The sequence below is a fragment of the Scleropages formosus genome, chromosome 7 (assembly GCF_900964775.1).
Source record: "Scleropages formosus chromosome 7, fSclFor1.1, whole genome shotgun sequence".
NCBI lineage: Eukaryota > Metazoa > Chordata > Actinopteri > Osteoglossiformes > Osteoglossidae > Scleropages > Scleropages formosus.
Genome location: NC_041812.1, coordinates 29,565,402 through 29,589,176, shown reverse-complemented (window position 1 = coordinate 29,589,176; position 23,775 = coordinate 29,565,402). Strand labels below are relative to the sequence as shown.

The 23,775-nt window shown below is 43.2% G+C and overlaps 1 protein-coding gene across 1 annotated transcript in view; it reads right to left on the bottom strand.

Annotated features, from left to right (window-relative positions):
- Positions 1–1,406: 1,406 nt before the first annotated feature.
- The window catches only part of LOC108929030 (cyclic AMP-responsive element-binding protein 3-like protein 1), a 30,769-nt gene continuing 8,400 nt past the window's right edge, over positions 1,407–23,775 (bottom strand). Inside the window, exons 2-12 of the mRNA XM_018743318.2 lie at positions 20,018–20,219; positions 16,778–16,938; positions 14,389–14,455; positions 12,485–12,642; positions 10,810–10,959; positions 9,843–9,901; positions 9,005–9,073; positions 4,866–4,965; positions 4,441–4,567; positions 2,464–2,713; positions 1,407–1,805 (exon numbers count right to left, since the gene is read on the bottom strand). Of these exons, the coding sequence (XP_018598834.1) occupies positions 1,766–1,805; positions 2,464–2,713; positions 4,441–4,567; positions 4,866–4,965; positions 9,005–9,073; positions 9,843–9,901; positions 10,810–10,959; positions 12,485–12,642; positions 14,389–14,455; positions 16,778–16,938; positions 20,018–20,219 (1,383 nt within the window). The 3' untranslated portion in view covers positions 1,407–1,765. The remainder of the gene's footprint in view (positions 1,806–2,463; positions 2,714–4,440; positions 4,568–4,865; positions 4,966–9,004; positions 9,074–9,842; positions 9,902–10,809; positions 10,960–12,484; positions 12,643–14,388; positions 14,456–16,777; positions 16,939–20,017; positions 20,220–23,775) is intronic.

Sequence of the window (23,775 nt, the reverse complement as noted above, 5' to 3'; positions counted from 1 at the left end):
TGTCACAAAGTGCCAAGCCTTTCCGGTTCTTTCCGAGCACACTCGTACTTGTCATTGTCTCACAGGGATTCTGCGGATCCCCTCCTTTCTTTACAGAAGCACGTGGTTTACATGCTGTATCCCAGCAGCAAGCTTCCGAAAGCTTCCTGTTGGACACAAAAATGGTACGCTTTCGTAACACCCCAGACTTTCATAGATTTTTACAGATCTACACATTATGGTCCTTTCCAGGGTCCTGAAAACACAGTTTTTACTGTAACTGTATGTGAAAAACATTGGTTTCATTATTTTAAACACTTGTATCTTCTCCAATGCATTAACATCCATGTTACTAGAAAAACAAAAACAGTTTTGCTGTTACATTTTAAAGATCACAATCTGTTCTCAGCGCTACTTAAAGGGTATTTGATTGATACTGAAAAAGCCCTTGGATACTGAATATTGAAGAAAAAGAAATTAAATTACAATATGAGAAAACTGCCAAGAAAAACACTAGTATGGTAATCTAATGTAACAAACAAGTTATTCAATTTTATGCACCATTTGAAATCTATCCAGTTTTCAAAATACAGTGTGCAGTTATGAAGTCCATCAAAATCAGGCGCATTATCTACAATGACCACAAATGTTTAAATCTACGTATCTCAATATACAAAACTTCCTTAATACAGAAATAAAGGACAAAAAAAAAAAGCAGACAAACTGTTTAACAGTTAGGCCAAGAGGATCATGTAAACATTACATCATTACTATTTACACAAGAAAAAGGTGTATCCTTTCTCACCCATTTTTTTTTTTAAGAACAGAAACCTGTTCTGTTTTTTTATTTTTTTTTTCGGCTGCTTAAAAGTGATATACATATATTTATATATTACCGATGGTTTCAAAGTCCATAAAAATACATCTTTTGGCTTTTACATAATAATTAGAGAGAACCCGAAAAGATAGAAAAACAACATTCTAAAAGGAAAAAAAAACTGCGCCGAGGAAGAGCCTGAGGGTAAAACTACATTCAACACATTTGCAGTTTCTAGTAAAAAAAGTGGAATACTGACACAAGCATAAATACATGGGACAGAGCGTAACGCAGGCGAAAAAAAAAAAAATAAAATAAAATAAAATAAAATAATACAAATCATGCAGCTGGAGGCTGGCGCTGACATGAAATGCAGTAACGTAGAATGCAGCGTGAGAAGGGTCTGCGAGCTGACGGCCGGCCTCCAGGACACCTGACTCATGCGTGCGTCACGGACGAGTCCTAAATATGCCACGTACGAGTCGGCCCCGAGTTTGTCAGGGAATTCAGCCGGAGAAAAAGTGGTTCTGATTTATATTTGGGAGTAAATAATGTGAAGACACCCCCCCGCCCCCGCCCCCCCCCACACACACACACACACACACACACATACACAGCAGTAGGCTCTGCTCAGCACCACTTGGGTACTGAAAAGCACACACCCGCTGTGGCCCCCACACATCACAGAGAGGCACATTTATAGAGGGGGCACACAAAGACCCTTACTTCACATCCAATTCCAGGCAGTGGGGGGGGGGGTAAACGTCCCTGTTTTAATGTGATTGTCGGCAGAGTGGCTGAGTGGTTGGCTGGCGCCCAGCTCCACTTGGCATGAGTGTTTTTTCTTTTCCTTACAGAGGCAGAGAGACGGAGAGAGAGAGAGATGCAGACGCTAGAGGGCAGGAGAGGGCACCCGCTTCCGAGGGTCCGCCAAAAGCCTCGCGCGCCTGCCACCGACCTCCCGAGGGGCTAGAAGTACTCCGCGCCGCTTCCATCGGGGGGAGTTTCTCTGTGGGAGGCAGCAAACGGAAGCACCGCTCTCAACGGACTCAAATCAAACACGGAAGCGTCACGCTTCGTGTGACGTCGGGGGCGGAGTTTTTGAAGAGCTAAGCTCCGTCTCGCAATCGTTCTTGGGTGTCTAACGATAAACTACAAACAGGAACGCGAAAAGAACAGACCGCCGCATGTAAGCACATGCCCCGCTGGGCTCCACGAACATCTACTTTGTTACTAGACGATTTATTAGATGATATAAAAATACCACAAATCATAAACATTTCATATCTATAAATTCTTTGCACATCATTCATCACTTATCATGCACTGTGACACATCGGCCCTTCAACACGCTGACTGTTGCGTATGGTTTTTCTCCCGCTGGTAGCAACTGGCTTAGTGAACAGTTGTGCGGTTATTTTTTATTCCCCAAGCTGATACTTCTCTCCAAAGGCACAACTTACAACCGTTTAGCCATTTACACAGCAGGGAATTTCTTCTCTAGAAAAACTGAAGGGAAGCGCCTTGCTCAAGGCTACGATGGCAGGGGCGGGAATTCAAACCGCGCTCCTTTCGGAAAAATCTTGCGTTCGTCGTTTTGGCGAGCAAACCGATTCGCTGCTAGGGGGCGCCAAACACGTCCTCTGCAGGACCTGACCTCGACTCACCTTTGGAGGAACCGCTCCTCGTTGCGGGCGAACTCGGAGCCTGTCCTGTTGTAGTCCACTACATCCGTGTGGTCCTTGCCCAGGTATTTGGTCGTCTCGTGCTCTGCAAGGGGGCCCTGGACGGGCCCGTCTTTGACGTAGTCTCCCGGCGGCCCCTCCCAGTCATCCGCTTCTCTCACTTTCAGGAGGTGGCCGTAGCCGTCTTCCAGGGGGGAGCCCTCTTCGTAGAAAAGGAGGCTTCGGGAACGAACTGCAGACACACACACACAGAACTGTAAAGTGGTGTTCAGCTTGTTAAATCCAGTGCAGTGACAAAAAACTATGCCTGGTGCCAACGTGAGCGCATTCAGTTCATAACTCATTCTCGGAAGATGACAGGCCTTCGTCATTATTCGGAAAAAGAAAAAGCACACTTCATATTCAATACACATCTCTGTACAGTTCTTATTTTTCCCCTTACAAATATTTGTATTTCCTTTCACTTCTGGCATATGAGAACATTTCGCTCTCATTGTGTCTTGCTCATATTTGCTTAGATTCACTATAATTAATATAACGTCAAAGAGAAAATGTAACATAACACATTTGTGATGTGCCAAAGCAGCACTCTGCCTTAGTACTCTTCTCATCTCTAAAGGTTCATGGTTATGCATTGTGTTCCAGCTGTATTTTACGCTCCTTTGTTTCCATGGCAACACGGCCATCCACAGCGTAGCCACGGCTGTCAGCGAGTCCACGCCGTGCTTAATGGGACTGTCTCCGAGTTTCTCGGGGGCCCCGCTTCGTACGAGTCGGACGAGGCCCTATGCACGCTCTAATTGAGGAGCCAGGAATGACGAAGGATGGAGGGAACACCTGCGGTCAGGAGTCTGCACCGCGGACATAAGCACCTCCAAGGAGATTCATTCGCACTGGCGGAAGGGTGGATAATGAAACATTCACAAGTGACCCCTCTGGACTCCAATTTTAGAGCCTGGCGAGGGACCAGCTCATCGTCTGAGACTGGTGACGGGTAACGATATCCAAGGCAACATATCTATGATGTATTGAGTAAATGCTGCATTTACTGGTACTAGTTTGTTACTGACCCACGGTGCTATGCGGTATAACCGGACAACCAGCGAGTTCAAGATGCTGCCTTAAAAGTAATGCTCTTTACACCCTCTGCCAAATAATAGTGAACCACTGTACGAAAATCAAAAACCTTTTCCGCAACCAAATATTGCAAATAAGCTTTTGAACACTCTAAATGCTTTTCAATAATTAAAGGTACACATTACAGATGTTTGAATTGCCCTCATTGTTTGATTTCTGTGGCTTTCTTTTTCTGCAATGGACTGGTGCCCCATCCAGGGTGTACCCTGCTTCACACCTTATGCGTCTGGAATAGGCTCTGAACCACAACAACCCTAAAATACATAAGCAGCTATTGATGGATGGATGGATGGATGGATGGATGGATGGATGGATTTTTATTTCCCCCCCTAATTATTTCTTTAGGTTGACTACTTCAGTCGGTGATTATTTTAATTTGATTCATTTCTACAGAGCATTCTTCCCACCAGGGTGACACAGAGCGCTGAACATCGTTCCAGCAAGTGGTGCAATAGAGAAGCGGAGAAGGGAATGGTACAATACAAGCACCCAAACATGAAAAGGGGCATTTTATCAAAATTATTTCCATAAAACAGCTGGTAACTGTGGAGACGAAAACAAAAAGCTCCCAGCTGTAGAGAAGAAGAGAAAACTAAACCGTATTCTTTAAGAATTAACAATGTAGGTATTTTGTTATACAACACAGAACTTATTTCAATGTCGCATTTAAGACGTGAGGTATCGGCATAAAGGATTTAGCCATTAGACCACCGTTGGAACACGTTTGTTTGAAAAACATGTCATGGAAGGCTCACAACACAAGTCCTGGAGCAAACAGTTTAAAGGGAAGCAGGCATCCGTTGTGCTCTGCATGTGAAGTACCGTGGCTGGCTGCGTAGACGTCGCCTGAAGACAGAGGTGAGGACTTGACTATGTGAGACGAAGAAGAGAACTCGGGTAGACAGGGCACGAAGGATCCGAGGACCAGGACAAAACACAGTACCACCACCTGGCGGGAGAGAAAGCACATCAGTACATCAGTAAGAGCGCACACAACAGTTACCACGCTCAGCTCTCCCTCCCTGCTTTCAAGGACTGACATTTCCATACAAAAAGGTCACAGAAAAAGTTTCCATACAAAAAGGTTACAAAATGTCACGCGAGCAAAGACCGCCACGCAATTACGTGCTCCATTTGGGGTTATACGGTATATCCGACAAAATCCGGTCTACTGCGTACAGTGTGCTTTTAATGCATTCATACTGCGTGTCCCTGCATGCTTGCGCGTTGGAGTACACTGTTTTTACCATGAGGCAGGTGCCCGTCTGCGTGGATGCCATCTTGCAGGAGCGCGGCACCTTCCCGGCCACCAGGACCTGTAGTTTCTGCAGCTGCTGGAGGAGGGACCTGAAGAAAGAAACACACGCGCACACACACACAAAATGTGAAGCTCCAGGAAAGCAAAGACATATTGCTCTGCACTTGAGATCTGTGCCATGTAGTGAAGTTGATGCCTTTTGACCAGTGCTGCGGAGTCGGAGTTGCGGAGTCGAAAGCAATTATCAGGTTACCGGAGTCGGAAAAAACTTACCGTCTCCGACTAAACGCACCGTATATGCCGGCGTATAAGTCGACCCCAAAAATTTGAGGTATAATATAGGTTTAGGCCTATATCCGCCGGATAAGTCGACCCCCAAAATAACGTGCAATTTTTGGGTGCCAGTGCCGTGGAGTCGGAAGCAATTATTGGGTTACTGGAGTTGGAGACGACGGTTTTGGGTACTGACCCCACAGCCCTACTTCTAACCAGAAGTTTGTGAGTTCAAGTATCGGGAGGCTCCAAGCTGCAGGCCTTTGAGCAAGAAGGCTCCAGTAAAATACCCCCACTGAATTATTTCAGCAATATATGCAGCTGCATAAATTGGGGAACTGAAAACATGTTTAGATAGAAGAGTCAGTTTAAACAATAATTTACTGCCGCTGGAACACTTTGCATTTTTATGTACGTACTTTTATGTTGTACGTGTGTATGGCTGTATGCTGTATATTGCATGTTACTGCAACCAAAGTGAATTCCTTCTCTGATTAATAGATGTTAAATATTTAATAATTAATATGTAATTTAATTTAATTTAATTTAATTTAATTCATTCATACTGTGTATCCCAGAATATATTTCATAAAGTGGGTATTGGTTGTGTGCTCCAATGAAAACATTAATATTAATCAAGTAAATTAACATATTTTTTAATCACTAATTAGCAACAGGAACCTTGACACGTGAAGAAAGTTAAATCTGGCTGCTGTCCACTAAGGCTGTTCATGATTAATTTTTGAAAAAAATTATTTACGAATAGGACCTGCAGAGGAAAATAAACAAAATTTTCAGGATGTGAAGTCCTGATTATAAAATAAATACATTTATTTGATTATGTTTCCAGCACACAAAAATTCACAAATTGTGTAATTCATGTCCAGTGTTTTGAATCCCTGTTCAGTGCCTGGAGTGTGACTGTTTCAGTCATAGGAGCAGAGACTTGACTTAGGTCCAAAAAATACTGGGATTTTGCCTCCTGGATGGACAGCAGCAGCAGAAAGGACTACATGGATGATCAGCGAAAGGAGCTGGAAGTGCAAATCATACGGGGCCATAAAAACACGCACACACAGCTCTCGTACACATTACACTCACAGATGTACAACACAATCATTATAATTCAATTTTATAAAGCTGCATAGCACTATAGGACATATATTTTCATGGAAATACTTAAAATCAGATGAATAGGTTTCCTGGAAGACAAGTCTATGAAAGCAAAGAATTATATGGCTGGTTTTAAATATTGATGCAAATGTTTTATAAAGGGGAAAATTAATAAATATAGGACCAAAAAAAATCAAAGAAGGTGACACTTGGATATTTTAATACTTGTTCATATTAAATGTATCTATATATTAGATCTTCCAGCTGTGAATGCAATTTGATTAGATTTGAGATGTAAATTTTTGCAATGATGCAGGTTTCCACCACAAGATAGAGCCAGTTCCCTACAAAGAAAGCATTACTTTCATGTAGCAAGACTTACATTTCTATACTATTTATATATAATATAAAAAAATATAAATAATATAAATAAATATATATATAATATTTTGGTTTAAAGTTTCTTCTTAGTGCTGATAAACACTGATTCAGATAAGCAAGTCACGAGTATATAAGAGAAGTCACGATCAGAATTTTTCTTGGGCTGAACGGGTACGTCTATATTGAGTCCAATCTACCTCACTGACATGTCTCATAGAAACTTCCGGAGGCTGCATCTGTTCCATGCCGTCAGCGAGAAAGGCGTCCTCACGTGGTATCATATACCATCTCTTAAGTGAACCATAAGAAGCCAGCTCAGCCCTCCCCTGTGTAAGTTAATTTAATATACCCCCGCTCCCCAATAGGACCCTTTGGTCCAATACGTTTAATTAAAAGCTTCAAGCTGGCATCCAACTGAGGGACTTGTGCTTGTGCAGCAGAGACTGTAACTGGTAACGGCTTAATGTCACTTAAACCGTCCCGTCTCTTTTCATACACCGTTCGGGGCACTCCCGGCGGAGCAGATATCGAGCTTCGTATAAGTGGCTCACTGACTTGGCGAAATAAGAAGCTTGAGAGAAAAAAAGCCTTGTTATAAAGTAAAAAGTGCTGCCTCGTCCACCCGAAATTGCTAGCAATAACAGGGCTTTTGTTTTTCAAGCCATGTGTAGCCCTATTGGAGCGCTGGCCTCAAGGGAGTTTTTTTAGCCTTGCTTTGGGTTTCGTTTGAAGAGTTATAAGCTGAGTCATACACATTGGTCTCCCTTGGTGGTTTTCATTCACCTATTATTATGCGACTGTTTTAAGACAACACCTTTAGTGGGATTTTATACAGCCATGTAATTAGGCTGAGCCATAATATCCTGCTGCGTCTCTCCAAACAATTATAAAAGTCCATTGTTAATTTGAGGTTGGCGACATTAACGGCCATCCTTTTTATTGAGCTAATTCAGCATGAAAAGATAAAAATGTTGCCCTTATCCTGTTGCTTGCAGCACTGACGACCTCTGCCCAATATCCCCTTTCTTATTAGATAGATGGTAAAAAATCTGTGCGTATGACTGCTTCATCGGCACAGCACAAAAACACTGTAAAATCAGTCTGTGAAAGGTTTTCAGGTATTACCGCTTGGACCATTTTCACAACGAGGAGACGCTGCCTCGAAACCACATAGGTCCGCAAGGTCATTTTTAAGTCTTCTGTATTGTCAAAAATAAGACAAAGTGAAAAAGAGGCAACTGGCGGCTAAACTTGCAGACGATACTCTAATAAATGAATGCGTTACTGTGATACTAAAATCCCAGTTTCATGACATCCACAATTCATTGCCTCTACCTGCTCCGATGGCAAGCATAAGATTAACCGCTCAGCTGTTGCACTGCTTCATACTCCTATAACTGTATTTTTAAGCCAACAAGTGTTAGAATCACTGTGTTTCCCTGTAGACAGATGCTACATATTGTATTTATTTTTTTTTTGTTAGTTATGGCAACGTAAGGTAGACCAAAGTCAAAAAAAGCTTTGCAACAGCATTGTGTGATTTGTATGGTCATGTCAGAACAGGACTGCTCAACCACCAAGCTTCTTCATTATCAAACTCTTACTTTCAATTAGGTACTCTGAGTGTGGAACTCTGAGCGTTCTTCTTTAAATCTCACCTGGAAACAGCAAGGGACTGTATGCAATATTGTTTTATATAATTTTTCTATCCCAGATAAAAATATGAAGATGTGTTTTGATAACATTTTATAAACATGATCCACTTTCAATGTACAGTAAATTATCACATTGTTATTTTAGCCCTCTGTCTGCGTAAACCAAAGCAGTAACATCTGTATATTTTAAGCTCTAGAAACTTCTAATGTCTGTTTAAACAAAACGGCAACTGTTTGCTTCAAGCTCAGCCACCCAAGAACCACCCATCCTTCAATATGTTTAAAAAGGGAAATTTCAGTCTCATGTTTATGGCTTATGGGTAGAAAGTGAAACAGTGCTGACAAAATATTGGCGTTTATAGGTTTGCAAAAAAGCAAACGAACTTTAAAGGATATTACTCTAAAATATAATCAGGAAGATATTTTCTGTACCGAATGTTTCATTAACTCTGCACAAGTCAGTTGCAAACATTATACAGACTCAGAGTCAGAACAAGATGCTTTAATAAGAAGGCCCATAAAACCTTATTTAAATTGATAAAAACAGTAGAAGTTCCAAATTATCAGTTCAGTAAAGCAATGCTACAGTCATAGAGGCACCGCAGGCAATTTCGCAATTTAAATCTCAGACTAGTGATAAATTAGTGATTCATCAACACTAATGTGGGATACAAACCAGATCCCAGCTCTCACACCAACTCCTTACCTGTTAGCACACTCTAGGGTTTCCACCTTTTTCCAAAGCTCACTATTTTCCGAGGTGTACGTCTCCACTCTGGAATAAGACACAAATTACATTACGGCCCGGCAATCACGCATCCTGACAAAGTGCAATAATCAATTGCACCCCAGCAAATCTGAAGACGCTGACAGTGTACATTGTTCCAATTACAAAAGATTTCAGACTTAGGAGGAAGCAAGATGCCTGCTGCAATACAACAAACCCTTCACATTTTTTTGTTTAAAGAGTAATGAAACTTCTAGCTGTGTTTAGCAAGTGAACTGAACTTGTTAGCTACATATAGTTAGGTATGGGGTGGCACGGCAGCACAGTGAGTAGCACTGCTGTCTCACAGTGCCTGGGTGGTGCGAGAGGACGTGGGTTCGGTCCCTGCTCAGGCTGTGTGGAGTTTGCATGTTTGCCCTGCGTCCGTGTGGATTTCTTCTGGGTGCTCTGGTTTCCTCCCACAGTCCAAAAATATGCTGTTCAGGTTCACCAAGAGTGTGTGTGTTCCACTGATGTATGGATGAGTGACCCATTCAAAGTAGTGTATCTAGCAGTGTAAGTCACCGTGGTGAATAATGTGTGTGGGCTCATAACACTACATAGAGTTCATAGGAAGTTGTGTTGGAGAGAAGTGTCTGATAAGTAAATGTAGCTTTACATGGAAAAGTTTCTGAAAGCATTACTACATTTACTGAATTTTCCCCCGAAGATCAATAAAGCTTCTGTCTATCTAAGGTCTATTTTAAAGTATATTAATAAGATACATATGAATCTGCAGCAATGTTATGTACCAGAATACAAAAGTCTTGGGTTGTACCTTTTCTCCAGGCACTCCACGTACTCCTTCTTCTTCCTGCGACTTTCCTGTGCTGAAATCTGAAATGGATGTGAGAGATACTCTGCTATCATCTCAATCTTGCACAGGGGTTCTTAACCAAACATGGGCGGGAAAGGCTTACATCTTTATTTTCACTAACCTGTAAATGTACAGCGTTTTCATTTAAGGCGTTGATAAAACGCACAAATATTACTACTAGGTAATATTACAAATTAGCTTTTTGTAAATATTTTCATAACTGGTATGGGCAGCACGGTGGCACAGTGAGTAGTGCTGCTGTCTCACAGTGCCTGGGTGGTGAGAGAAGACAAGGGTTCGATCCCTACTCAGTCTCTATGGAGTTTGCATGTTCTCCCCGTGTCTGTGTGGGTTTCCTCTGGGTGCTCTGGTTTCCTCCCATAGTTCAAAGACATGCTGTTCAGGTTCACCCATAGTGTGTGAGTGACAGAGAGAGTGTGTTTCACTGATGTATGGATGAGTGACCCATTGTAAGTAGTGTATCTAGCAGTGTAAGTCACCTTGGTGGATAAGGTGTGTGGCCTGATAACGCCACATAGAGTTCATTGGAAGCCTTTTCGGAGAAAAAGTGTCTGCTAAATAAATAAATGTAACCAATAATATTGTAATGCGGTTTTCTTCATAACCCTATGTATTTTTATTTATGCATTTAAAAACATTATTTTAAGAAGGGGTCCATAGGCTTCATCAGACTACCAAAGAGGTCCATGGCATGAAAAAAGGTTAAGAATCCTCAACGTAGCATCATCTGACAGTATAACTCACATCTTAACTTTATGTTTATTATAGTACATGGCTACACATTTAATGTGGTGTTTCACTTGGGATTTTCTAACCCTAGGTTTAACCTGATTTACTGCAGCCCTCCAGAGTGCATTAATAATAGTTTGGATGCTTGGGTGATTCTGGGCGGGTCTTGGAGAACTACCTTGTTTTTGATTTTCCTGCGGACCCTTTTGAGTGCTTTCTCTTCAGTCTTGGTGAGGGGCAGCTTGTTGGGGACTGGGTAGCCCTCTGCAATCAGGGTACGCTTCTCCTCCTCTGTCAGCACAAGAGGTCCTGAGGTGCCCTGCAGTTTCTGGAAGTAGAGGAGCAAATGGGCTGTCAAAGCAGAGCTTTTCTGAGGTCATTCCTTCACAGTGCCAAAACTGGATGAGTTTTATAACTGAGATCTTCAAGATGGAAAGGAAAAAAGTCACGACTGACAATAAGTACACAATGTGCAGATTTACACGCATGAGAGCAAAGAAGCATTACTCAGCAAAATTAATATTACAACGAAATGTCATATTCCATGCTGTACATGTACAACAATGTACAAAACAGCACAACGCTTTCTGAAAAACCCTGCACACTTTTCGGACAGTACAGAAAGATCTAGGATGTACTTTAAGCTCAAGCTAAAAGCTTTCAAGTGTTCAAGTGAACAAGATCTTGTTTTAATTAAAACTTTAATTAAAGGAACTAATGAAAAGAAAGCATTGCATTGTGTAGTCAAGCCAAAGATAGAAAAACAGAACTAAATCAGTAACATGGAGACAGAATGTGCCTTTTTCGCATCTTCATCTGTCAACCGGAGCCAACGCAGCACAGAAACACCGTTCAACCATCGCCACACACACATTAGACACATTTACGAGTCTTAAAACACAAAAACTCTCATGGCTGAAAAGAGCAGTTAAATCAGTTTTGATGATATGAGTCATGATACAGCGTTTGAGATTTATTGGTCCTGTAGACACTACGGCATCCAGGATCAGGTACAGAGAAGCGAGACAGTAAATATTCATCATCGATTGTTTCCTGGCCTGTTGATGTAGAAAGCAAGTCTACAGAGCTACTGCCAGGAGCCTTGGCTCACAATGGTTTCAATGGTTACAGGAATCATTTCAGTGAGTCAAGAGTTATGAGCATCTTCCTGGGAAGTTGTTTCTTTTCCCGAGGACCACCGCAGGCGTGAGGCCTAAGACGGATCACTGCCAATGGTCCCTAGTTCTGCAGCTGTTAGAACAGTAGGTAGAGGACTGGGTTTCACCATTGCTTGAACCGCTGAGGTGGACAGAACACCTACAGTTTTTTCTCAAGCTTTTCAGCTCAGACATCCGCACAGTAGTCAAAATTGCCGTCCTTTACCTGGGGTGGTTGGCGTGCACATACGTACGCGTGCACACACACACACACACACACACACACACACACACACACACACACACACACACACAACTCTGAAACACACTTACGCCTGTACTATCACAATTTAATCAACCCTTTCAACTCAAGCTAAATAAATCAACACTGCAGGCTTTGATTGTACAAGGAGATCTGAGACAAGTACATATTGTCCTTGCAGGCTACATACAAGTGGAAACTTTGATTTATGGAGCATGGCCCAGGGGACAGACAATAAAATAACAGCATTGTGTTTAATATCCCAATAAAAACTGAATCAAGTCACTGATATAACTGATCCATACAAATAATGAATGAGTGCAGACAGCGCAGGCTCCCCGTTGTATAACCTGGGGGGGGGGGGGGGGGGGCCATGTCACAGGGACAGAAGAGGGTAATACCACGGGCAGTGAGGACGAGTGGGGCACACTTACATGAGGTGCAGTCAGGAGGGGTGAACTGGAAATGGCAGCAGAGGTGCGGGGCTGTACGCGCGCCGGGCTCGGCGGGGGCAGGGAGCGAGGGCTTTGAGACCCATCACTGTCGCTACCATGGCTGCTGGGAGGGGTGGGTGGAAGCTGCAGCCGTTCATCTGTCAGAAAGGGGGAAGGGCGTGGCAGAGGTGCAGAGGTCAAACATTAGGACACATTGTTATTAGGACAAGTGGACACATGTTGGCACCCAGAGGCATGAAGCTACTCCCCAGTCAGATACAGACAGATATTCCCAGTTGAGACCTGACAGCCTTATTCATGTGAACTCATCTGAGGCCAGGCCAGCCTCAAATAGAAGCCTTACCAAAACATTCATATATAAAATGGCAAACAGCTTCCCCAGTGCAGCCAGGTCAAATAAAGAAATGCTATAATTCCTGAGGTTCTGCAGCCGCCTCTGTCCACTGAGAAACTCCGGAATGGGCCTCGCATGTTGCTTGGACCACGTACAAAGTATGCAGAAACAAGTCCGGTTATTACTGGAAGAGTTAGGGTGGAAAGAGGTGGCCCAGTCATATCGCAAGAGTGCATGCGCACACGCACACACACTCAGATATACTGTGCGCTGATTTATTGTACTTTAAAAGCCAGGAGCGTGCAGTAAACGTCACTCATGGAATTCACACATGGAAATGTGCTACTAAACCCGAGAGTCCTTCCTTCTTCTCAGGTCTATGACCTCTGACCTCTTAAAAAGCGTTTCACAGCTTTACCTTTTCGTACTGTATTATTACAGCAGATGTGTTTCAAATGTGCATATGCAAATGTACAGTTTTTTTTTTTTTTTTACATTTGTAACAAGGCAACTCATAACACCTATAATGCTAGCCGCATATGTTTCTCTGTGAACTCCGAGAACTGAATCCAATTTCTTAAGAGAACACTAAGTCACTGGAGATGTTACAGCTCTTGCGTACTTCTAAATTTTTTTAATACTACTTAAAAGCATGTCTCAATGCGGAATTTTTAGAGCTACTGATGTATTCATAGCCTTGCCTGTCAAAATGTGTTTCCGTCTTGAGAAAAATATCAATCATTATTTCCACTAACGATATTTTTGGAAAGGTTCAAGCCAACATGAATGACTGATCTTACTGTGGGCAGAGCGGGAGCATGAAGCTTGAAGCAGGTTGTAATTTGCTAGCACTCTGCCACCTAAATGAACCATTTATAATTACGCGTCGGATCAAAATAGAAAGCCGTGCCGGAAAAAGGTGGCAGCCCTTGTGCTCCGCACCATTTGACCAGCAGGAAATAATCCCGCAGTTGTCAAAGTGTAGTTTTTCACAATTAGTGCCCTTGAACTGAACCGAGGCAGCTTAAGAGGGCAGAAAACCTGCAGTGTGCGTGCAGACTCAAAAAGGGCTTCCTTGAGTGAGGAAACACAATTGGAGAGTTAAGAGGGCCGAGCGCTACACTGCATTTCTGCCACTCGATACGCGGCGCAAATGGAGCACTCAAGGAGAGGAGAGTCAGCGGGGAAAATGGAACGTCGTTTCGGAGTAATGCGACGGGAAGCTAGCCACGTCCTCGCTGCACTCTAAACTGTTTACTTTGCTGGGTTGCTTTGGGTCAGTGGAGCATGAAAACCATCTGGGAGAAAAATCAGGGCCTTTTCCAGGCTGACCGTTTACAGAACTCTCCCCTCAAAGAACGCCAGCCTTGCTCGCTTGCTGGGAACAGCACGAGGATTTCTGGAGTGTCAAGAAAGTCCTTGTCTTCCATCTCAATATTTATTAAGACGTGTACAAAGAAAGCCAATGCAAAATGTTCTACACGTCTAGCATGGGTAAGCAAAGGCCAAGAAGGAAAACTCAAAGTGCGCTGCAGTGTGTCTGACTCACCCGATGACCCACTAGGAAACTGGTTCACTTCTGGGGGCTCGGCCTTTATAGCTGGCATGGAGTTGACCTGAAGGGGAGCAATGACACAGAAGACTCATGAACGCATCAACTGAACCTCATGCATCTGAGTAACTAACAGTTAGAATAAAACAAACAACATGATTTACAGTGGCTCAACACTGTACCACTCATCATCTCTGTGCCTAACAAGTTTCCTACTTGCATAATAAATACAGTAGACTCTTGACAAGGAAGACCTAGAGGAGCACATGGAGCATCAAGCACTGGCACAGAGAGAGGACCTGGAAGGTCCATAGGCAGCGAGAAAAAGCCCTTCTAGAGACCACCATCTGTTTACTGTCCAGGAAAGAGGGGGACATCTGTTTAAATGCCAGGTCACAGCAGGCAACTCAGACAGTAAACACAGCTGAAAATCACTCTAAACTATTTACATACAGCGTGCAGGGTGCCATCCATCTCTTCATATGGTCTTTTTCTGAACTTTCTTTCTTTTTCTCAAAGAGGCATGGGGTGGCCTCAGAAGACTGTGATTTCAGATTGCCACAAACCCAATATAGGCATAGCCCCATATTTCTTGTTTTTACAGATCTTCCTCATTACACTACTCCAGCGTATCACGAAAAACAAAAACACATGAAACAAAAAGAAATCCTGGAGAATTATAAATTGTATATATTATATTGTGCATCTGAAAAATAACTGTAAATGATGTGATAAATGCCATTAGAGCAACGTTTCCAGACAGAATCTTCTTTTTTTTTTGCTTTTTTCATGCTATGCTGAAACATTTAAATGTGCTTTAATCCACTCCATATTAATAACTCTTTGTTGATACAGATCAGGTAGGTGGGGTGTATTGCCTAATAGTCTCTTGCCTAACACTCACTTCACACCTCTGTAATAAACTGTATTCCACACCAAAATGATTCAAAAATGTAAATGCAAGTAACTTCACAGTTCTTATCTGACAAGTTTCTGCAGAACTGCCCAAAACACCCTATTATATATACTATAGGCATAATGAAGTAGGAAGCAATTTAGGATTTAATTTAGGAAATGTGACATCAGGCTTTGACTCCACGCTGAGTTGTTGTGAAACCATAAAAAGAAATGATGACGATGTGGAAGAAGTGGAATCTGGAACGTGAACCTCTAAGTTGAGCTGATGGAATTTATTCTATAATGGCTCAGTAATGGTTGTGGAGAACATCTCGCCTGTGTGGTTACCTCTCTTATCCTGGAAGTTACAAATTTGTTTCAGTCCAAAAATTTAGTCATCTGATTCTGCGAGTACTTCCCTCTCGAGAGCTGATTTTTTCCATATTTATCTGTAACACATTGCCTAATTTATTTATTTTATACATTTACCTAATAACAGCCTGAGAGAACTGGAGGACCTTTAGGGCACCAGCTCCCAAATAACTGACAAATTGTAATTTTCCATTCGTCCATCCATTTTTTTGCCCGCTTCTCCTACTAGGGTCGAGGTGGCAATAGGGATAGCAGAGCAGCCCAGACGTCCCCGCAACTTCCTCCAGCTCAACCCGGGGGATCCCCAGCCACTCAAAGGCCAACTGGGAGATACAATCTCTCCAACGGGTCCTGGCCCACCTCGGGGTCTCGTCCCAGTTGGCCGTGCCCAGTATACCTCTAAAGGGAGGCACCCAGGGGGCATCCTTACCAGATGCCCGAAACACCTCAACTGGCTCTTCTCAATGTGGAAGAGTAGCGGCTCTACTCTGAATTCCTCCCGGATGGCCGAACTCCTCACCCTGTCACAGGGCGTGAGTCCCACCACCTTGTGAAGAAAACTCATTTCAGCCACTTGTGTCCACAATCTTATTCTTTCGGTCATTACCCAGAGTTCATGACTGTAGGTGAGGGTAGGGACGTAGACTGAGCAGTAAATGGAGAGCTTTGCCTTATGGCTCAGCTCCCCCTTCACCATTACAGTCCGGTACAGCGACCGCATTACTGCTGCTACCGCTGTTCCCGGCCTGCAGCCGATCTCACGCTCCCTTCTCCTCTCACTCGTGAATAAGACCCCAAGACACTTAAATTCCTCCACCTGGGGCAAATTCTCTCCCCTTACCTAATTATAATTTTCACATTAGTTAATTTGCAACATTCTGACAAGCGGAAACTGTGTTTTCTGACTCGCTTCGAGTTCTTCACTCCATAATAACACTGACACGTTCATCTTTCGTCTAAAAGACTGACAGTATGTGGATATTTATGTAATGGGCCACACCAATGAGAAGCGGTTCCCTAAGAGGACAGACCCAAAAACCTTGACATGACTGAGAAAGATGATAAAGTAAGCTGTTCCATAATTCTAACTGTTCTGTGTCTCACTCCAGAACCTTACCATTTCCTCCACAGGAAACTTCCTTGGTGGGGGGGCCAGGACAAATGTCTCGGCAGGCCGATTCAGGGTGGGAGACGGAGAGGGAGACGGGCCCAATGTGGGCTCCTGTTTCACCAGAATGGCCGTCAGGTCCTGGCTGAAGGACCACATCCCTTCGGACTCTGAAGGAGCAGAAAGGAAAAACAAACAACTCCAGCGTGAACCTTTACGTGACCCTTCTTCCGATGGATCCACATCCTCCATCAAAAAAGCACGGCAAGATAGATGGCTCCCAGCTACCACTAGGAAGAGGTCTGCAGCCAGCGGCGCCTGCCATTCTCCTGCGGTGAGCCTCCAGTGTGCCTCTTACGAGAGGCAGTCAAGGCATTAATGAAACGCTGGGTGGTGCAGTAAAGCAGCAGGTGAGGCCTCAGAAGCAGCCCTTTACAGCCACAGACTAATGAGGAAAGAGGCTGGCCCCGAAGTTGTGTCATAAACCACAAAACAGAAGCAAGCTGAGCTCCCATTAGGGAAACAGTAGAGAGTGGAAAAGGAAACAGGCCAAAGTACAGTGAGGGTTGTCCCCATTGGACCAGAATGCTTTTCCAAACTGGCGCGAGCAGGGGTCCTAATTAGTCGCCTGCCCAACCCAAGCCTTCATTTTTGTTTGTGCCAGCACAGCATTATCAATAAAAAGTTATAGGGGTTCATAAATGGTGGCTGGCTGGCTTTTAGGTCTTCTATGTAAACATGTTTGATCCTTTAACTTAGGTTCCTTCCACCTTGGGAGAGCCTTTCGGAAACTGCATCAAGAACCATTATTTTCAAAATTTTGCAAAGCAACATCTTCCTGCAGTTTTGATATTCCTTGTCAGCAAATGAAGGAATCGTGGGTTCCTGGAAGCCGAAAAATTACCAGTCTGTATAATATAGCACCAGATAGCCCAAGGCTTCATTTTACACATATATTAAAATGGGAAATGGCATTGCTCCACAGTAGCCGGAGCCCTCATAAATTACTTTCATATGTGGTTCTCTGACTGTAAGGAAGTTTCTGGAAACGTGCACATTAGAAGAACAGCTGCCTTTATGGAAGATGCTGACACTAATCCCAGATATGGCAACTATGGAAATATATTTGCTGATCAGGAAAGATGCATCTTTGCAGCATGATGGCATGGGGGGGGGGGGTAACACTGGTCCCTCACAGCTCCTAGACTGCGGGTTCAGGTGTAGGTCTGAATCCTACAGTCTACTCAGTCTGTGTGGGGATTGCACGTTCTCCCCATAATCGTACTGGGTTCTTTCCATTGTCCAAAGACTTGTGTCTAAGATGGTAATGGTAAAACACCTTTGTACCCTCTTCTACTGTGAAAACCATGTTAGGGGTTACCAATAGTCCACTTTGACTCGATGGCACTAAGCCCACCTAAAGATCATGGAGTTTGAACATCAATAATCGAGACAAGAACATCACTAAACAAGTAAGGGCTGTGAAAGTGAAGACCCCTTTCCTGTAGCTCAGGAACAGACAACAAGAAAGTACTGCAAAAATGTGGATGCAGCGATGGAACTATCAACAAAATCCAGCTGAAATATTCACAATAATCTTATTTTCTAGTCTACTTTTGAGCAGCGCATGCTCCGTTGGGGGTGACAAGGTGTAGATCAAGGAGGACTGGTGAGAAAAAAAGACAGAGGGTTACAACCTGCCACTGCAAAACGTGCTTTCGCTGATCAAGGCACACTTGGATGTCCACATGTGGTCTGCCTTTCAAGTTCTCCTTTTACATTTGCAAGCCTGTTTCTCGGTAAGTAGGACTCCCTCTTCCTCAATACTGGGGCTGAGGTGAGTGATCATTAGCAGCTCTCTGCGCACCAGAGGGGGTAGGGGCTCCCGGTTTGATCTCCGCATCAAGGAATAGAATGTGATAAAGCAGCGGGGGCTTGTTCGCGCCAGGTGCATTTTGTTTGTGCGTGCGTATTTTGCAATCAGGGGAGTTCTACTGAAAAAGAAAAGCTAGTATGAATCTGGCACTCATATCTCCAAACTCCACATCTGCAACACTGGGCCTTTTAAGACCCAGAGGGGGAATAATGAGCCGCTATCAATGAAGTGGTTAAGGATATGGACCAGTAGCACGAGGGTCGCACATTCAAGTCCAAGAAGGGATCCTTTAGCAAGGTACTTAACCTGCAACAGTGAAATATCTAAAAAGTGAGTTGCTTCAAAATCCAAAAAAAAAAAAAAAATCTAAAAAATCCAAGGCATTAAAATAGACTGCTGCTTGCAGAGAACAAAACACTCCCACATACGTATACAGGCACATACAATTATACTGACACAATTTCACGAAAATAAGTCATTCCATAGAGGCTGCAAGCTTTTCATCAGAGCCCCGTTCCATTTTGGATGATTTGAAACCATTGTTCGATGCATTCAAGCTGAAAATGCCCAGCCTATTTTGTGAGGCTTTAGATTTGATGATGAACAAAAGCCTTCTTGTAACAATGTGTGTTAAAATAAGGCTTGGAGAATGAAGTCAGTCACTTGCTCTGCTCTGTATTTTAAGCCAAGCTCAGCATGACATGGCCCTAGCAAAGACTCAAGTTCTTCACCCCCACCTTTCTGTAAGTTTATTTTCACTGTCCTTCCTGTCTGAAAAAGCACCCGGGTGTGACTGGGGTTGAAAGCGAATCCTAAGTTCTTTTTATTGATATCTTTTTCCTGCCTGGTCCCAGATGATGGGAAAGAAAGAGAGATACGTTAGCAGTCGCAATCCAGCGTAAGAGCTGCAGAGACACATGGCTACCAATGTGAGAGCTTGTGAGAGCTGCTGGTGTGTGAGTGTGTGTGTGTGTGTGTGTGTGTGTTGGCCGCATGCCTGGAATTCCCTGACTGCCTTCCTTCGGGGTGGATGCAGCATTTAAATCTGAGGGCTTGACTTGGTTCTCTATGGAACTTCTGGTGATAGGGTAGGAGAGGAGATAAGGAGAGTGAGTAGAAAGGGGCCTGAGCTGTCAGTGGGACCAGTGACAGAACCAGACAGAGCTTCAACACCTCAGGAAAGGAGAATTTCTCCGAAAGGAGGATCTTTTAGCTTCAAGCAGATTTTGGCATTGGTCTTTCGCATCAAATAGCAATTAAGACTACAAGATTCTAAACAACAATGACCAGACCAAGGGCTAGTTCTTGGTAACTCTCACTAACTCTTCAATGAATGCGAAGATTCGTGTAACAGGGGAAGAATGACAACTTACCTCCTTCCTCATCCATCTTAATTGACATAGAAGGGCTTTGAGGGGCAGAGTCTCCACTCAGGGAGTAGCTGTGCTCAGCCTGAATGTCAGCTGGGGGGTCCAGTTCCATCTCCAGCAGGGGATTTCTTTCTGCCAAGAGGTGTTCATCAAAGAAGGTGCTGAAGAGCTCATTGGAGAAGTCATCCATGTGCTCCGTGAAGTGCTGCAAAAACCCAAAGAGTATGTTCAGAAGCATACCACAAAGGGAACAGTTTGTTTCACAGCACCTGAACTGTGCCATGGAAACGTCAGAAATCCCAGACCTCAATCCAGCGGCTCCCTGGACAACAGTTCACATTTTTCAGTCATCGCACATTTCTGAGGACTAATTATATAGCTCTGAAAATGGGCTTTTTTGGAAATGTCTGACCGAAACACCTTGTAACTTTGTCTTTCTGCAGAGAAATTAACAGAAAGACAAGCGGTGATTTTTTTTTCCATAAACACATAATCATTCAACTTTAGAAACTACAGTGGGGAAATTTTAAAGGAACACAGATGCACACGAGTGAATATTTTGGGCCATTAATCCAAGATTTAATTTCTAAAAAGCGTAAGTAAAAGGGTTTTGGAGACCAGTAGTCCAGCCCGCTTAGTTGAAGTGTAGCTCTTGGCTTCCAGTTATAGTGATTGTTACCATGGCTAAACTAATTTAACTGCTCTCCATATACTTCAGAGTCTTAACAATAAAAGGCACAGAGAGGACAGCTATAAAACAAAACTTCAGAATTGAATTTGGCTTCCTTGTTGTATGATCTGCCAGAATTGAGAAAGTGTCACTTTTCATATTCAAATCTCATCACCCATCCATCCATTTAGAATCTGGGAAGGCACAATGTTAAAGCCTCTCTACAGAGCATACATTAGAGGTCACATCTATAAACACATCTTCTCACTGACTAAGGACAACTTAGAGTCTTTACTGCCAGAACATGGCTTTGGGTTCTACAAGGTAATAGGAAGCCCATGGAAGCATGCAAGAGCATGAAAAGCCACCATACTTAGAGCTAAGGCAAGACTCAGAGGCATGAAGAAAGAGCCATTAGACAACAAAGCTACTAGCTGAACCCCAGTATCTTCCCACGTCGCACTTAGGGCTTTTAAAATCCTACTTGATCTACCTGTCGTTCAAGGAGCAACCAGCAACTCGGACGTTTAGTTCCACCATAACAATACATGACTGAACAGTAATGAAAAGCACCACACTTGTGCATGTTTTAGAACGATTCACAGTTTCACAACACTGAATTACCCCCTGACATTCAGGAGAACAAATTATGGTTATTTGCAAGGACAGAAATTAGGAAGCTGGCAGCGATCGAGAGGGGCAGAAATTAAATTAATGAACCAGGCCGAGGGAACAATCAAGTTGCTTGTTTGCAAATAACATTTAACACGAGCACAGATGGCACTGCCGAGGGCGGTCTTGGCTGCTTCTAGCATCTGAATCAATCGGAGGTCTCGGCCTTTAAAATGCAGCAGAAACTTCACACACCTGAGCTTGTGAAGAGACCTATTAAGCTGTGGCTCTGAGATGAAGCCGGGTCCATATGTCTTTGGAGGACAGCGGCATCATGACGAAAAACGTTTGCCTTGATAACTGGTGGTGAATTAAGAAAAAAAACCAATGTCATCTGCATAGTGTACAACAAGTTTCCTTAGAGAAAGAGAAAACGAAGATGTGTCTCATCTACTGTCTTTCTTTCGCATATATTAGTTTATATCCTTCTTTACAAAAGGTAGAAGTCATTTACTCTATTGCACCAAAAACAGTCGATCTAACATCCTGTAATTAGATTAGAAGACACTTATTTCAGGTTCCCAACAGCAGACCTTATTTCAGAGCCAAGCTGGGGAAAAAGTGTTGATGCATTCTTCCAGAGAGCAGCACTTGGTGTCACTTTCAGTGGCGAGAGTGCCGAGCCATGACAGACACAAGGTGAGATTGCAGCGTTATCAGGAACTTGGTTATAGGGTCCCGTTTGCCTAATGTTTACTAACCAGCGTTACTATTTAACAGCAGCTCTGTGTATTTAACAAAACATGTACGTCAGCTCACGCTGGTAAGCGGGAGGGCTTTGTTTGCTGAAGCAGGGAGCGGGTTTGGTGTGAAGGAACCTGCAGGTGTTTACATCCTGTTGAGGAGGCCAGAGCGTGGGACTTGCGCAGCTGCCACGCTGTGTGCACATGGGGCGTCCACCTGCTCTGCGTATCCCTTCCAATATAGGACCACCACCCACATCCCTACCAAATCTTGCCAATTTCCTTGGGACCCATGACGCAGTACCTCCTGGTTCCACCCCATGATTCCCGGAGACACATTTCACTGTATCCTTCATGAAAATATAATCTGTTTAATTTCTCCATCCTTCCTGGACAATATTGACAGTGTCCAATACAAGCAGTTTTTCCCATGCAGGACATTTTTTCCATGCAAGCTGTAAAAAAGAACTTTATATTTTACTCAAGAAGGCAGAAAATCCCAAATAACCAATATACAGAAAACTGAAAATATTGTTTCAGAAGCGTGACACTGTTCTTTAATGTTCTTTCAAGTTTTCTATTCACGCTCACACATCCCTGGAATTGGCTGCAATGTGCTCATTTGTTTATAACATTTGTTCTGATCAAATGCTTCACTGATGTTATTACTATTGCCAGACTCCTTCATAAATCCAGATTCTTAAAATTTGGAAGTTAAGTCAAAAGGCCAGGAATCATTTGGAAGACAGTCATTCATGTTGCTAATCAATAAACACAAAAAAAAAAACTGTTATACAGTTTTGGTCACCATTACAGACACTCGAACAGGCACGTGTTGCTAAAATGTGCATATTTAATTGGTAAATAGTAGGGTTTGCTAGCTCCACCCATGGCGGAATGTACTAGCATGTACTAGTAATAGAAACACCGCTAGATCTTGTTCCTTAAAATGAGGAGCCCTCGGGTTTTCTGAGACACTGATTTAAATTTGTATAGATAGGGTAGGATTTCACAGGAAAGTCAACAAGGGTGTAAAGATATGTAGTTTTGGGGGAAGCACTTGGCATAATGAACAGAGTCATCACCCTATACCCAAAAAACTTGGGTTCAGATCTCGCCTCCTCCTTGATCAAGGTATTTCCCTTGCAGAAGACTGCAGCAAAACAAGAAATAATGTGGAGAGAGATACACAGTGATACGAAAGGGCTGCTCAACACAATTTTCCTGCAATGCAACAATGAACAAAATTATAACTAGCCTCTTTCTACCAATAAATCAAGAGGTTGTGTCTATCCATCTGTGCATCACTCCTTCTTTAAGGTTTCTGGAATTAGCATACGTAATACTGCCGTTTCGTCTTCTAGGTAAATCTTCCAGGCTAGGAGGGAAATGTATATAAAGTGGTTGAAGTGTAACAATTTTCCCCTTCCACGTAAGCGCGAATGAAATATTCCGAAATTTCCATAATAAAAAAGTCCTTGGCTCAAATCACGAATGTCACTGAAGGCTTTACTGCATTTTTGTATTGTTATAACAGAAAAAAAAAACTGTTAGAGCGGAGATCCCCTATAATTTGCCTTGACTGTACTCTCAACACACACTTAAAATAATTAAGTGGGAGTAACTCAATACATGTATCGGGATAACACAAAGTGTGCTTCTAAAATGCCACTGAGGGTATTGGACATGGCAGTTACCTGAGGCTATGAAGCAAACAGGAGCAGAAGAGTTGGCGG